The following is a 14875-nucleotide window of genomic DNA, read 5'->3' as shown; positions in this document are numbered from 1 at the left end:
CACAACACATGAAGATGATAATTTGAGTATCGTTTGTTTTACAATTGCTATGAAACTTGTCTTACACCAACGTACAATCGCATGGTATATTACTATGGCCTAACTACCGCTGCTGTGACGACCACGTGAAAGAAATTTAATACTGTGACATTTATTATAGAAATACGTGGTAACATTCAACGTTTTACGAGTGATTTTTATTATATTGTAACAATTGTGTTTTAGAAGTTAATTGTGATATTTGTATTGTAGAGAAGACAATAAAACCCGATAGTACAAACAGCTAGATTTGATGATATAGCTTACCATTTTAAAACGCATGTGTTACCTTGCCATAATTGACATTACGACGAAATAGAACTAAAAGAATTATCTATTTGAGCGTTGAGTTTTAATTTTAAACAAAATAAACTTACAATTCAATATTTTTAACTAAAACATAATTTATAAGGTGTGTTGTGCAAATGTTTATAGGAAATTAATTCACATCCATGTGTCTCGCATATTATAATAATATTATTTTGTATGTTACAAGATCAGATCGCATATAACGAGCATTAATCGATTATAATCATATTTGCCTTGTTTTTTTAATCGAGTTTATAAAAATAATAAAACAATTTATCAATTATAATTGCAATGTATAATTTTAATATGGTCGCGAAATAAAAAAAAAACCAAACTAATTTATTAATGGACAAATATGAACAAACAATAATAGGTTATTGTTGTTACATTAAAAATAATTTGGTTTACAATGGACACGTCCAATTGAAACAATATCATGTACCCAAAATAATAAATAATATATTCTTGCGTTTCTCGTATAACCAAGTAGTAGTATACAGTTGATTTTCGGTACATTTTTTAGAATGTAACATACATGTTTTCATACATTCAATAGTACAGCAATAAAATTACAAGCTAATAAAACAAACGGTACATATTATAAACTTAGGAAATAAGAGATTGTAAACGTCCGTGTACACGATTTTTCAACAGGCGATTGTATTCACGCTGGAGTATAAATAAACAGCACTATGTAGTGTATGGTTACACAATATGTGAGTAATGAACGTTTTTACAAGTGGTCAATTAATTAGTTTCTTAACGGGTAATGTGTACGCTTATAGTACACGAGTTTCTAGTTTTTAACATTTATCAGTCATGTAGGACAATATTCTTTTCGTCATTGTGAGAAACAATCCTATTTTATACACTTACTCTAATGGCAACCACAACTCTTGACAATCATATTTTTATACTTCTTTAAGATGACATTGTTGTCTTCCAGAAAAAATAACACTGCTTGTTGTGCCATTTTAGTTGGGGCGCAACATGGTTTCGGCACCATCAGCGGGCTCATTAAATGAACCAGCGTTTGAACGATCGCATGGTTAGTTGCATTCATGTGAGCGTTAAGTGGAAAATTACATTCACCGGTACAGTAAAATGCGCCATAACCATCCGGTGCAATTATCCAATCCTATAATAAAATTACAAAAAAACATTCGACCAAGGTTACCAAAATCGCACTTCAAATGATATAACAATACGTCTAGTAAATAATAATGCCTGCGGTATTTATTACCTGCCATTCGAGATCTCTAAAGCTGACGTACAATGTTTGTATTTGACAGCTCCTTGACTGAAAACTATCGGCGAAATCTGAAAACGTTTATATTTTATACATAGACCTCGCAATAATAAAAAAATGTACATCAATAGAAAGTAAAAATTATATAATATTTTTTTTACGCGGGCTTACAATTGGCATTAAAAAAAAAAAAATGCCAACAATCGATTAAAAATTGTCACAGAGAGTTTACTTATTTTATTTAGTTTATAAAAAAAATGTACATCAATAGAAAGTTGAAATTTATATAATTCTCATTATACTAAACGAATGTGATTACTCTTACTTTGAAATGGATTTGAATTGTAACTGCTCTCGAACGTTTTCCTCCTTCGTCGCCTGTAATGTTTTTGAAACGATGGTCCACCGACAATATTACCACCGTTTCTCGATTTTAAGTACACTGCCATAAACGGTTTTTTGGCTTCTGACAACTGATGTTTATCGGCCCATGTTACCATACCAATTTCTTCTGGTTTTATTTCATGATCTAAAAACATTTGAGAAAATAACAAAATTTGGAAGCGATACGGGTTAAATAAAATATGACTGTTTATTATCTAAACAACTTTTGGTGTGATAATTTCTGGAAACTATTATCGTTTATCAATCTTTTGTTGTTGTTAAATTTGTAACAGAATAATTAAATGAATAAATAATAATTGGTTTATTATTATTCCGTTGTTATTATTTATTGTTAAAAAACTTACCTTGGTTGTCAAGCGAATGAACCGATACGTACAACCCTCTGTTGGGGTATAGATAATGAGCCCACGACACCAGCGCACCAGTTGCGTTGAACCGAAGCCATCCATCATAGTCTGTGGTTGTATTTTGGGTGTCGACAAACTTCAAAGCTTTTTCTCTATAAAAAAAAATAAGGAACAAATTTATTTGGCTTACGCCATGGTTTTCAGGAATGTAATAATCAGAATGTATGTATTTTCCCCTTTTCGCCTTAACCCCACACAAATGACGTCAGCCAGCGATATCCTATCACTCTACAAAGTGTTTTGTAGGAATAAAGTAATCTCACTCAATCATTTCATTCAGTCCACGCTTGTTCTACGTCTTCATTTATCAGATCCACACACTTGTTTTACATCTTTATTTATCATATCTACCCACTTGTTCTTTAGTCAACATTTACCCTTAAACCTCTCACTGGTGATCTTTCGAAAAAAACTTGTTTTACTATTTCACATTTGTCCCTTTTTTTTATATACATACTAAAACCATCGCCCAGACTAATTATTATTTAATTAGCGTGCCCCTCTGTTAAAAAACTAATTTTTGCCTAAAATAATCAATACACTCCTTACCCGTCTTCTGTTATTAAAACTTGGTACAGGGTAACAGCAAATAGCTTTCCGTTAGACGAACTACCAGACTGATATAAATGCACTTCTGCAGATGTGATCATATGCGTTTCATCTGACGGTACATCGTTTAGTTCGAATAAGATTCGTTTTCCGTGTTCATGTCGTACATTACTTATTGGTGCTGAGAACACAAGTTTAAAAACAAATTTAATGAAAAACGAAAATCAATTGTAATTTTTTTGAAATAATATTTGAATTAATATCCACTCAATTGTTCACCAGATTGTTCAAGAGTATCGAGTACTTTAGCTGTTGAAAAATGATGACTGAACACTGTATTATTTACAGTGTGTAAATATATTTTCATTTCAAATAAAAATATATTAGTATACCGAATAAGTTACTATAGGTTTTAAACAAATACACAGATAAAAAAACCCAACACAAACCGGACTAAGCAAAGTGGAGTAGCATTCATGGTGATCACCGATATTCATAAGGATAAAACAATATAAAATAATCACTTTCGAATAACGTGTCAATAAAAATCTGTATATTATGATTTAAAAAAAAAAACCTATACCAGTGAAAAACACTTTTTTTTTTTATTTCTTGAGAACGACACTAAAAGGTACTTACAGTGATTTGATAGGTATAATGTTATAATGACATCACTGTCTTGAACAGTACGATCATCGTAAAGGCCAATATCTGATACACTTCTCGTTCTTCTTTCGTGTAGTCCTCCGTCTTGTTGTAACGACCTGTAAACGTCATATAAAAATTGTGGTGCCGATCCTTCCAAGTTTTTGGGAGACTTCCTAGGTTTCTTCGGGACACCAAACATGGTCAGTATCTCTTGTTCGACCTCGTTGCGTTCTTCGATCGTCATGAGATCTTGTTTGACCGTCTGGAATCCATTGTCCGTGTAAACGCCAGTCGGTGATTTTGCACAAGCGACGTTGTACGCCAATGCAATTGACAAAAATGTTAATGTTGCCAAGCATTTTGTTTCACACATATTTACGAACATATAACACTAATATGACAAACATGAAATACGATGAAGTCACTAGAACGGTGATGGGAAAAAATTAATTAATCCGGGATCAGCCTCGAGCATCTATAGTCACTGATACAAAAAAAAAAAAAAGACAATAATAATAATAATAATGGCTATCAGATACTAACAATACAATAATAAAATAAAAAATAACTCTTTGTATAAACCCGCGAATTGATTAGCTCGGGGGCCGAGAAAAATAATGTGTGCGTTCCGCCAGCAGCAGTGAGTGATAAGAAATCCCATTGGTCTCCAAATTATAACCCATATCAGAATAATAAACAATATATTTTATTCATAACATGTTATGTTAATAATATTAATATTACATAATATGTCTGTGGTACATCCCAAATCGAAATGTCTTTACAAGTCTTCTAAGGCCGCGGTAATATGGTACGGTACAAGTGAAAATAGAAATTAAATACTATGAAATTGTTGTACTCCTCTCGTTCAGGCTCGTCGAGAGTAATAATTCCGAACCCACCGCTTGAATAAGCCTGTTCCACGTGCCTCCATACAAAAAGATAAAACTTTAAAATTCAAAACCCTTTTTTGTTCAGCGGCGTATTTTCAAAATTGACTACGGAGAAGGCGTTCCAAAACGTATATAATATGTTTATAGGATCCGAAAGACTAGACCACCCTCAGATTTGGGGACCTCTGTGTCCTTTTACCCCCCCCCCCCTTCCCATCCGCAACAAATCGCCACTGCCTCTCCTGAATGGCGACATTGAAAAAAAAAAAAATTATTTTACTTCATACACGACTTATGAGTTATGTTTATGATGACCAGGCAGTACTCTTTTCTTTTTTTTTTTGAAAGTATACAGGCTAATACGTATGTTTATGATTTTTCATAATTTGATTATTCATTTTTATTGTATGATTCAACCGAATACCGATTTATATAACCGATTACAATATACAAACACGATTACAAATATAATGCTGGTTTTTACAAACTGATGAAAATAATTGTAATAAAATGTTAACATTTTTGAATCGGATAATAAGTTACTAAAAGCAATTCAATTTGTTATTTTGTTTTTTCATTTAAATGTTATGATACTTATAAATAAAATAAAATAATATTAAAAATCCTCAACCATAACAATTATATACTTTCCGCGTATATAATTTTTGTATTATAAAATTTCAAATGTTATTTAAGTTAAAAATGTAAGAAGCATATTAATAAAGTTTTAAACTTAAATTTTATACTCGGTAAAATGTCCGGCGGCGTTTTGTCGGGCGACGTTTTGCGGTGTAACCGTTTATATGCTTCAAACCTTTTACCTTTAAAAATTAATTTAAGTATATTATATACTTTTCAATAATCATACATTAGAATATTTCTTATAATTCCAGTGCATTAAGTTTCTATGTATTTCCATCATAAAGACACCTAATAAGTTGACATTATAATTCCAAATCTTTTTTTTTTTATAGTTGATAGAAATAGAAATAATAGAGTAATCATAAAGTAATTTATAAAGATAAAGATGGCCTATGGGATAATATGACGTAGGCTAAATGGGTAGAAACTATAAAAGTATACACATTCGCCAATAATTATGATTGAGGTAAAGCCAAGTTTTAAAATGTACGTTTATTTTTATATCCGGTCACCATACTAATATTCATATATGTGAATTTTCCCGAAAGATTTCCGATTGATAAACATGCCGATGTAAGACATTGATCAAATGGCCAGAAAGTTAAAACAAAAATATAAATAACACCATCTCGGCTTCGCAATGATTAAATAGTTGTTTTTTAATGGTTGGCTTTTACTTGTTCAAATAGTAGGTTTTTGATTTGGACTTGAAACTGAACCAACATAATAGTATTTCCTTTTTTTTTACCTTACCGACCATTTATACAAGTATTATTTATTAAAAACGTAGTGTTTCTCGTAATAACACACATTGAAGTATAAAAGTTTTATTTAATCTGTAATAATATTATTGGCATCATTACCATAATAATTTATATTTGTATGTTAATATAATGTTCACATTAGTGATGGGAATCCGAAAATCCGAATTTTTCAAAAAAAAAAAACGCTTTTTAAGTCATTTGAAAATCATATAATTGTTAAATACTATTACAATATAAAGATGTGTACCTAAGTAAAATTTGTTGATAACATTTTTTAAAAAAAACTCTTAACTTTGTCTATAAAATGCTTTCGGTTTTCAACAAACCCGAAATTCAAAAGCAGTTTATCTCTTTGGTGTTTTGTTTTATTTTCACATATTTATCAAAAAACTGTTACTTAGATATAGAGCTTTATATTGTAAAATTATTTAACACTTATATGATTTTTAAGTAGCTTAAATAGCGTTTTTTTGTGAAAATCCGGATTTTCCGATTCCCATCAGTAGTTCACATTAATCGAAATACCTATTACAGTATCGATATTGTTCGTTTAATCAATGCCGTTATCAGCCATACGTGTTACGCTATCTATAATAGTTACCGGCCATAAACAATATTAAAAACTTAATATTAATAACTTATTCTCAATTTGTAATATTTCTTAATTCTTTCGTATTATTGTTATTAGTTATTATACTTGTGTATAATACGTTTAGATAGATTTCATATAATCTACGGTAAATTAATGTAGACAAAAGCCCCGCCTCAGAAGTATGTTTTTTCTGTAGGTGCGAACCACAAAGAAAAACATGTATTCAATAGTGGTAAGAAAAATAAAATAGTACATATTGTTTTACCATTTATTCATGTGTTTTTAAAAATACCTATTTATAAAACCCACTAGTCTAAGTTAGTAGTAGTAAAAGTTCCATGTATGTTCATTTCATTCATAATATTATATTGCTGGTAGGTTAGTTCCTTGTTTTGTGTTTGATTAATTTTTTACTCAATTTAAGGAATTTCGATTTATTTCCAAAAAAAAAAAATATCGATACAATTAACATAAAGTTGAAATCGCTAATAATTCTAGATTCTAAATATTTTTTTCAAAATCATCAACATAATATTTATTAATCCTTCCCTCTGGAAGAAACATAAAAAACTTGCTGATTTTTTAACTCGACAAACTATAACCATACTTCAATTATACATAGATAATAGACCCACAGCATATACTTTTTCGGCAACCCAAATTTTATAATTTATATAAACCATATTGTAATGTTACGTCAACTAAGTTATCATAACGCTTTGTATGTGTGTACACTATCTGTAATCTGTGCTATAATTTTGTAAAACGTCATTTACATTGATCATGAAAAATATGTTTTTCATAGGTAAAAACTAGCAACGGTAGGTATTTTGAACTATTTTATTTTATTTCCAGACTGAATTTCAAAAGTGATACTTCCTTTTTTTAGTCTTAATAAGCCTGCCGTTTATGGCCGTTGGCTTGTTGGTTGGGTGTGTCTCTTAAGTTTTTGCTTTTGTGTAAGTACATAGTCCTATATATGCATGTGTCCTACATGCTGCGATATGGGACATGGAATGGCCTGCCGCTAAAAATCGTGAGTGATTACCTAATTGGGATTGGCAATTGACGTTCCGAAATCATAACATAAAGCTACTATAGTGAGGTACCACTATACAATGACGTAAAACTAGTCTACAATATTTTATACATGGAACTTTGCTTAACAATGTATTCTAAAATCGATGAATAAACCATTATTGCAATCCACTTTAAATTAAATTAAATAATAATTAAAACATACTGTTTGTTTTTTTATAACACAATTTACTCTTGTAAACGCTGGTTTTTGCATAGTATTTTTCTTGTTAAAGTCAAAAAGTTTTATAGTTTTACTTGATTTCTACGTTTGTCTACCAAATTGCGTATTATAAATTGCAATATGATATTGGTTTGTTGAATTTTATCATAATATACAGCTTTGCCGTATACATAACAAGTATAAGTAATTTATAGACTTTCGATTGTAGTGTTTAAAATATCACTATCTTCTAGTTAATAAAGATATTAAGGAGTTGTATAATCTGAAATATTAAATACTTTGGATATATATATATATATATATATAATTATATGTATAATGTTTCAAAATAGTTACTAAAGAAAATCGTTTATACTTTGAGTATATACATATTTTTTAATTTATTATTAATTAATACAATTTTTTTTTCTCGTTTTATTATAGGATTAGACATTACACTTTCATTACTAAACGAAAATATATATTTATTTATATATTAACTCTGTAATGGAAAGTAGGGATTGGCCGTTATTTATATATGGTGGTTTGGCATCTTGTATCGCTGAATTGAGTAAGTCATCCATTAAATTGTCATGTTTTTCTAAAATAAATAATAGTAATCTATTGAACAAAATATTTTGTTCAATTAATTAAACACATCTAATAAACAAAATGTAGTTATGTTTTAATCTAAACTGTAATGTTTTTTATTTTATTTTCAAGGCACGTTTCCTATCGATACAACTAAAACACGGCTTCAAGTACAAGGACAATTTTTTAATGGAACCGTTAGCAAAATAAAGTATAGTGGTATGGTAGATGCTTTTATTCAGATTTATAAACAAGAAGGATTTTTATCTCTATACTCAGGGTAATACATCGGACGGACGGACTGCCAATAAATTAACATTATAATGTTTAAAATGTGTTTTGCTTGTATTCCGTTTAGAATTAGTCCTGCATTATTACGTCAGTCTACTTACGGAACAATCAAATTTGGAACTTACTACACACTAAAACAAACGGCTAATGATTATTTCCATGCCACAGAAGACATAGCAATAAACTTTGGATGTGCTGTGTGCGCTGGTATTATATCGGCGTCAATAGCTAATCCTACTGATGTGCTTAAAGTACGACTTCAAGCCGTAGGTGAAGCTAACAAACCAAAGTGTAATATTATAAAATGCTTTCGTGACATTTATGTACACGAAGGACTCCGAGGATTATGGAAGGTTAGATGATATTTTGATATATTACTCGTTGGTTACTAATTATCATAACTTAATGTTTCATTCAAAGATACAATTTTTTTTTTTATAAAAAAAAGTGCGAGGATGTTTTAATACTGACAATAGTATCAAAACCCTCGCTGTTCTTCTTTCGGTATAGAACGCATACCGTAGTTTCCCAAACTGAGATTAGTATTCCGAGAACTAGGCGTCCAAGTCCAAATTGTGCCTAAAATTATTGTACTCAATTGACATTTGTGTACTTTGAATGATTAAATAATTTTTTGAAAATATGTTTTTAATCGAAATATTCAATGACTTTTTAGGGAGTTGCTCCTACATCACAAAGAGCAGCTATCATTGCTGCTGTAGAGTTACCAGTTTATGATTATTGTAAACACAATATGATGGTGTTTTTTGGAAATAATATCTTTAATCACTTTATGTAAGTTTGTATTACAACTTTTTCTACACTATTTCAACATATATTTACAGTTTCCTTTGCACATTGTGGGATTGTTAGAACACGGCCGTATCGACCGTCTAAACTACATGTGGTATAGTACAGTGTTCTATACAAAGTGAATACAATGTATAAAGTAAAGAAAATTGTAAAATTGTATTTACAAGCTTCATAAGTACCATTTGAAAAGAATACAAATAAATTTAGTAATGTTGATAAATTAAAAAGTAAAACAAATAGTGACAATAGACAATAGTGAAATAGTATATTTATAATAACATAAGACAAATTAGGTATTATATTGATTACAATAATTGATAAAAAAAATTAGTTTGAAACCAAAATTTATGATTTTAGTTTGAAACCAACATTTTATTTATTTTTTTTTTTTTTAAACAAAAATAGAAATTCAAGCTTTATATTGATATAACGTTATGTTGCTTATAAGTAATTAAATATGTGTAACATAAATTTGTGGGGTTCGTGTGGTACCCATTTTACGGTTGCCTCTCGGATTTGTCTAGACATTTTTTTCAACTACATAAAGCCTACTGATAAATAGTATACAATCAAAAACAAGATCAAAATATTAATTGTTTTAATGTATGCTTTTAATGCAATTTCATTTTGTTATATCAACTTTTTTTTCGAATTTAAATTTTAAATTGTTTTTTTTACATTAGTTTAAAAAGCAGTTTTTTTTAAATATATTTTTTTATAATTCAATATTAACTTTTTAATAAATATATAATTTGTCAACTTGTAGTATATGAAGTTTTCTTGAAAAACAATAACTCAATCAAAAAGTAGAGCATTTTAGAGCGTTATAAGGTAAGTTAAAAAATAAATGGTCCAAAATTTAAAATATCTGACCTACAGTCACCAACGTATTTTTTTTCTTCAAACGGAAACCGTGTATTCTTTTTGTATATATTTGTGATAACCTGTGCTCCGCATAAAATCTAAATATTATTATTTTATTAAAATTAATTACAAATTTAAAAAATCTACTAAATACGAACATAATATTTGATAATTAGTAAAACAAAAAAAGTGGAAAATATAAGTTTTATAAAAGCGAGACTCATTTTAAAGCATGTATTATTCAAAATGATAATTTTAACTCTTTATCTGTGTCATTGTTCAGCATATATTAAATTTTTTTGCAGATCTAGTCTTGTAGCGAGTTTCGGAAGTGCAATAGCTTCAAATCCTATCGATGTCATCAGGGTAATATTAATAAACAAATTGTATTTTAGTTAATTGCAACTAACATTAGGATAAAATATACATTGTTAAATGTTTATATAACAATTATGAAGTAGAATTGTTTACATTGTTTATTCTCGACAGCTTCTCGGTTTTCAACCAAAAATGTGTCCCTGCTCCGTTTGTATAACAACTGATTAAGTTCAATCGGTTTAAATGCATTAGCAGGCACATTGTGTTAAAAATATACTTAGTAATTAACGTAATACAACTTAACACATTGACGGACATTACTGCTGTAGCAGTAATATGATATTTTGACATTTTGGTGGCATTAGTGCTATAATAGTAATATGAAAAATTCATGTTATGGTATTACAGTTATAGCAGTAATCTTTTCAATGGTGTCACATGATAAAGGAAACTCGACTATTGGGCGAACTATTCAGTATTGGAAATTTCAAAAATTATGAGTGTCCATCAACGTGTTAATGCACTTCTTTAATCTTTGTAGTTATTTTTCTACCATCTAATTACTGGACACAGTTTTTAGTTCCTACGAGATACATTATTATAGAGGGCTTCATAAACGATTAATAATGTATTCAATTGAGAATTACGTGTGTAGTGATATATAAACAGTGCCGCAAACCAAAGGTACAAAGATGTTGACTTAAAAACTAAATTAAAGTATGGTGGTACTAGGAATATGCACTTTTGAAGCAGTATTTTTTAAATTTGTCAAAATTGAATGTATACTCGCTTCTTATTTTAGTATATACACCTCTTGTTGTTATTGTTGATGATGATTATTCATAGTGTAGTAAACACTAAAATTACATGGTTTTCTCAAGAACAGCGTTGGCATAACTATTATGAACGTTTTTATTTTAATTTTAGACGAGGCTGATGAATCAAAAATATGTCAAGAACAATCTCATTAATCAGCAAAATGTGTACAAAGGAAGTATTGATTGCTTTGTAAAGGTATTCACAGACATTATTAAATAATTATACAATTCAATCACCTTTACGTTTTTGTTTTAGACTGTAAAGTCCGAAGGAGTATTGGCGCTTTACAAAGGATTTGTACCGACATTTGTAAGGATGGGACCTTGGAACATCATATTTTTTATCATTTATGAAAGACTGAAAACGATTTAAAAACAGTTCAGTACCATGAATCCACTACCTCCTCAACTGTAGTATTTTTTTTTTTTTTTGTGAACATTTATTAATTGATACCTATCTGTTAAAGTGTCTTACAAATTTAATAATTTTAAGTCCTTCCTGATATATTTATATTGTATAACATATTTACATATCTATGTACAAAAAAAACACTCTTCAGATTTTTAAAATGACACTTAAACCCTAATTATGTATACTGTATAGCGAGTACAAAATACAATAATCCAGCAATTGTTTTACTTGTTTTTATTTTGATTGGTATTTTTATTAATTTAAAAAATGTCTACAAAAAAAAAAAAGTTCATGATTTACATTTTTAGAGGCTAATGTAAAACTCAACTTAACTTTGAAGTTTTATTTTAAAAGTTAAAAAAAAAAACATTGATGCATGACAACTAATAAACTATCTGTTAAAATACATAGGTATATAATTAATATATTATACAGCATATGGATTGTACAAATGTATACACAGCATTGCATAGAACGACTATAGTAATAAAACTTAATTTATATACATTGCATAATATTGGCTATATTATGAGTATCAAAATATGCTAAACATTTGTTGAAATCTTCTCGTACAATAATTTTTATTCCATAACCTTATACTTGCAAAGTTTACATTTGCAAGTGCAGCAATGCTCTATTAAACCCCATTTAATTACAATTCATTTGAATACAGTGCTTTCCCTCTATGATTGAAGATATAAAATGACGGTGCATTATGTAAGGTTTCCCATGTTTTGGACTCTAGCTCTTCGATCGCTCTTACTTCTTTGAATTCACCAGCCAAATATAGAATTCCATACATGGATACAAAGAGGCTAATTACACCTTGAGCAAATATCTAGAAATCACAATGAATAACATTATAATAGTTGATTTTTCAAAATAAATACGCTTACAAAGACAAGGGTTATGACAAAGCTTAATAGAGGCTTATGGACAATGTGGTTGTTTAACAATACCATAGCACCAAAATATACTACTTCTTTTCAGCGATCATAGTGCATATAGAGTTGCCTTAAATGCATTTTTATTTATTCGCATGAATGATGTTTGCCTGTAACATAGTTGAAGGGTCAACTGCAACAACCAGCTATATATCTCTGCAATGGGCGGGGAACAAATGCGTTTTGTAATATAATTGTAAGCAATAGTCAGATTTTACTGTTTGTTGCACCAAATCGTAGATCATTTTTCCACGAAAAATTGTTTTTTTTTTCAATCACCGGTTGCAGTCAACCCTACAATTGGTAAGGTAGCAACTGGTAGTCCCCATATTTGGCCTTTAGTCAATGTCGATTAACTCGAATAGTGTACCCAAGTACTACTTTTGTTTGGGAAATCGATGGCGTTTTATGAACTGTTTATACAATTGTAAATTTGTTTATACAATTTGTACAATTCAATCTATGTCGCGTATGTATCTATTAGGTACACCTTCACCGCCATTATCAACCTCAATAAAATCCAGATAATGACAAAATTAAAAAACCATCCATCATCTTGGGTATTATTATGGAAAATACTTTTATTAAAAACGGATTTAACAAAATGATTTTATTAGGAAAATTAAATTTTGAACTTTTAGGATGAAAACAAAATACAATAACAACATTCTTCAGGTACCACGTACCAATTCTAATGTGGTGGAAATCGAATACATAAAAATTTATTTTTCCTCTTTTTATTTTAAATTTTAAAAGTTAACATACTTGAATATAACAAATGTCAATCTCTATCACTTGCTTTTACTTAAGTACTTAACGACATTTTTCATTGTAGTATTATCAGTTTTTATACTATTTAGTTTCAATTTAGCACACAATAAACGGGATAAGTTACAACAAAACAATCAAACTAAATAAAATACTAATTAATATCTCACATCAATAGGTAGACCATCAAACTCTTGCTCTGTGATTCGTAAGTATGATCGGTCTGTACAAAAATAAAATAAAAATGTTAATAAACTAAGTAAACAAACAGTTATAAAAAAATGATGAAGCAATAAATTATATTACAAAATCTAGGAACAGATTTACTTAACCAGACACTCTTTATTATTATTGTTATTCAGTTTTTTTATTGCTATCTTGTAGTACGTTTCTTACACTGGTTTCAAATTTAAAGTCAAAATCCTTGGACGTTTCTAGTTCAAAAGTTATGGCAACTTGTTTGAGCATTATTGTTGTATCCAAAGTTTTAATATCTACAACTATTCAACTAAAGGAGTCATTTTTGCACATTTTTGACTTCATACTCGTAATCAGTGTAAAATACACTACTAGATGGCAAAAAAAAAAAAGGTGTCTGCTAGTAAAATGTATACCAAAATGTATAACATTAACTTATGACAAGTGTTATATAATAGCATTGAACAAATACAATAACCTAACTTTAGTACTATATTCATTGATTAACAAATGTTACAATAATCAATAATGAAACAAAATTATAGGTTTATTTTTTATGCCATATTATTGATGATATTTACAACCTGTACATAGTACAATAAGTAAAATTGTTTTTATCAAAATAAGAGTTCAAATAAAAACTAGAAATGTTCTATAGTAATAATTGAAAATTTATTAAACTAGAAGATAAGACGCCAACGGCTATGTTTTTACTAATATTACTGATTCAGTTTTAACTTTTAGTCGGTCTGTTTATTAACAGTTTCATTACTTACGTTGTGCGGCAGAGTAGGCAGCATGCAGTAATGAAATAATTCCAAACAAAATAATGTAATTGTATACGTTAAACATTTCAACTAATTGTTTTGTTGTAATTCGATTCTGATCTCTCACGAAACAATTTCTATTTTTTATAATGTGTTAATCTAATTCTAAAAATATGTAAACCACAGGAAAACAAATCGACAATAGTCTGTCGTCAGAATTAATAACTCTGAATTGATTAATTATTTGATAAACAACATTGATAAAGATATTGATTTTTCATACGCGGTAACTCGTTTGTTTTCATATATATTCTGCGCTTACCACGTCCTTGGCACGACGTGATAACCCGCATA

General features: G+C 29.0%; 3 protein-coding genes across 4 annotated transcripts; 1 reads left to right on the top strand and 2 right to left on the bottom strand.

The window, feature by feature from the left end:
- Window positions 1-456: 456 nt before the first annotated feature.
- Window positions 457-4203, bottom strand: LOC126844993 (protein 60A). The gene is made up of 6 exons (XM_050583558.1): window positions 3598-4203; window positions 2959-3139; window positions 2347-2501; window positions 1923-2126; window positions 1592-1668; window positions 457-1486 (listed from the first exon to the last, which is right to left on the bottom strand). Exons 1-6 carry the CDS (start codon window positions 3989-3991, stop codon window positions 1226-1228), a joined length of 1272 nt encoding a protein of 423 aa, XP_050439515.1. The 5' UTR covers window positions 3992-4203; the 3' UTR covers window positions 457-1225.
- A 2298-nt stretch (window positions 4204-6501) lies between these two features.
- Window positions 6502-12058, top strand: LOC126844190 (mitochondrial uncoupling protein Bmcp-like). Of its 2 annotated transcripts, none has more exons than XM_050582147.1 (8): window positions 6502-6729; window positions 8182-8308; window positions 8461-8608; window positions 8687-8972; window positions 9296-9414; window positions 10602-10662; window positions 11542-11628; window positions 11689-12058. In XM_050582147.1, the coding sequence occupies exons 2-8, from the start codon at window positions 8245-8247 to the stop codon at window positions 11803-11805; spliced, it is 882 nt and encodes a 293-aa protein (XP_050438104.1). In that variant the 5' UTR covers window positions 6502-6729; window positions 8182-8244; the 3' UTR covers window positions 11806-12058. The 2 variants fall into 2 exon arrangements, with proteins under 2 accessions (XP_050438104.1, XP_050438105.1); XM_050582148.1 differs by lacking the exon at window positions 6502-6729 and adding an exon at window positions 7468-7602.
- LOC126844192 (ER membrane protein complex subunit 5) lies at window positions 11826-14764 on the bottom strand. The gene is made up of 3 exons (XM_050582154.1): window positions 14531-14764; window positions 13727-13779; window positions 11826-12682 (listed from the first exon to the last, which is right to left on the bottom strand). The coding sequence occupies exons 1-3, from the start codon at window positions 14604-14606 to the stop codon at window positions 12497-12499; spliced, it is 315 nt and encodes a 104-aa protein (XP_050438111.1). The 5' UTR covers window positions 14607-14764; the 3' UTR covers window positions 11826-12496.
- Window positions 14765-14875: the final 111 nt, after the last annotated feature.

The sequence above is a fragment of the Adelges cooleyi genome, unplaced genomic scaffold, assembly GCF_023614345.1.
Source record: "Adelges cooleyi isolate 19-005CV unplaced genomic scaffold, UGA_ACOO_1.1 ACOO_flye_CR_arks_rails_tigmint_CR_PRNA_651, whole genome shotgun sequence".
In the NCBI taxonomy this organism is placed as follows: Eukaryota; Metazoa; Arthropoda; class Insecta; order Hemiptera; family Adelgidae; genus Adelges; species Adelges cooleyi.
Note: the sequence above shows the minus strand (reverse complement) of the source record. Positions and strands in the feature narration are given on the sequence as shown.

What these genes read in the sequence shown, in the direction of transcription:
- LOC126844190 (XM_050582147.1), top strand. Translation starts at nt 8,245, where the DNA reads ATGGAAAGTAGGGATTGGCCGTTATTTATATATGGTGGTTTGGCATCT. An exon ending in ATCTTGTATCGCTGAATTGA is followed by an intron (nt 8,309 to 8,460) that starts GTAAGTCATCCA and finishes TTTATTTTCAAG; the next exon opens with GCACGTTTCCTATCGATACA. An exon ending in ATCCTATCGATGTCATCAGG is followed by an intron (nt 10,663 to 11,541) that starts GTAATATTAATA and finishes TTTTAATTTTAG; the next exon opens with ACGAGGCTGATGAATCAAAA.
- LOC126844993 (XM_050583558.1), bottom strand. Translation starts at nt 3,991, where the DNA reads ATGTTCGTAAATATGTGTGAAACAAAATGCTTGGCAACATTAACATTT. An exon ending in CAATTCAAATCCATTTCAAA is followed by an intron (nt 1,669 to 1,922) that starts GTAAGAGTAATC and finishes AAACGTTTTCAG; the next exon opens with ATTTCGCCGATAGTTTTCAG. An exon ending in TTAGAGATCTCGAATGGCAG is followed by an intron (nt 1,487 to 1,591) that starts GTAATAAATACC and finishes ATTTTATTATAG; the next exon opens with GATTGGATAATTGCACCGGA.
- LOC126844192 (XM_050582154.1), bottom strand. Translation starts at nt 14,606, where the DNA reads ATGTTTAACGTATACAATTACATTATTTTGTTTGGAATTATTTCATTA. An exon ending in TGCCTACTCTGCCGCACAAC is followed by an intron (nt 13,780 to 14,530) that starts GTAAGTAATGAA and finishes ATTTTTGTACAG; the next exon opens with ACCGATCATACTTACGAATC. An exon ending in TTGATGGTCTACCTATTGAT is followed by an intron (nt 12,683 to 13,726) that starts GTGAGATATTAA and finishes TGTGATTTCTAG; the next exon opens with ATATTTGCTCAAGGTGTAAT.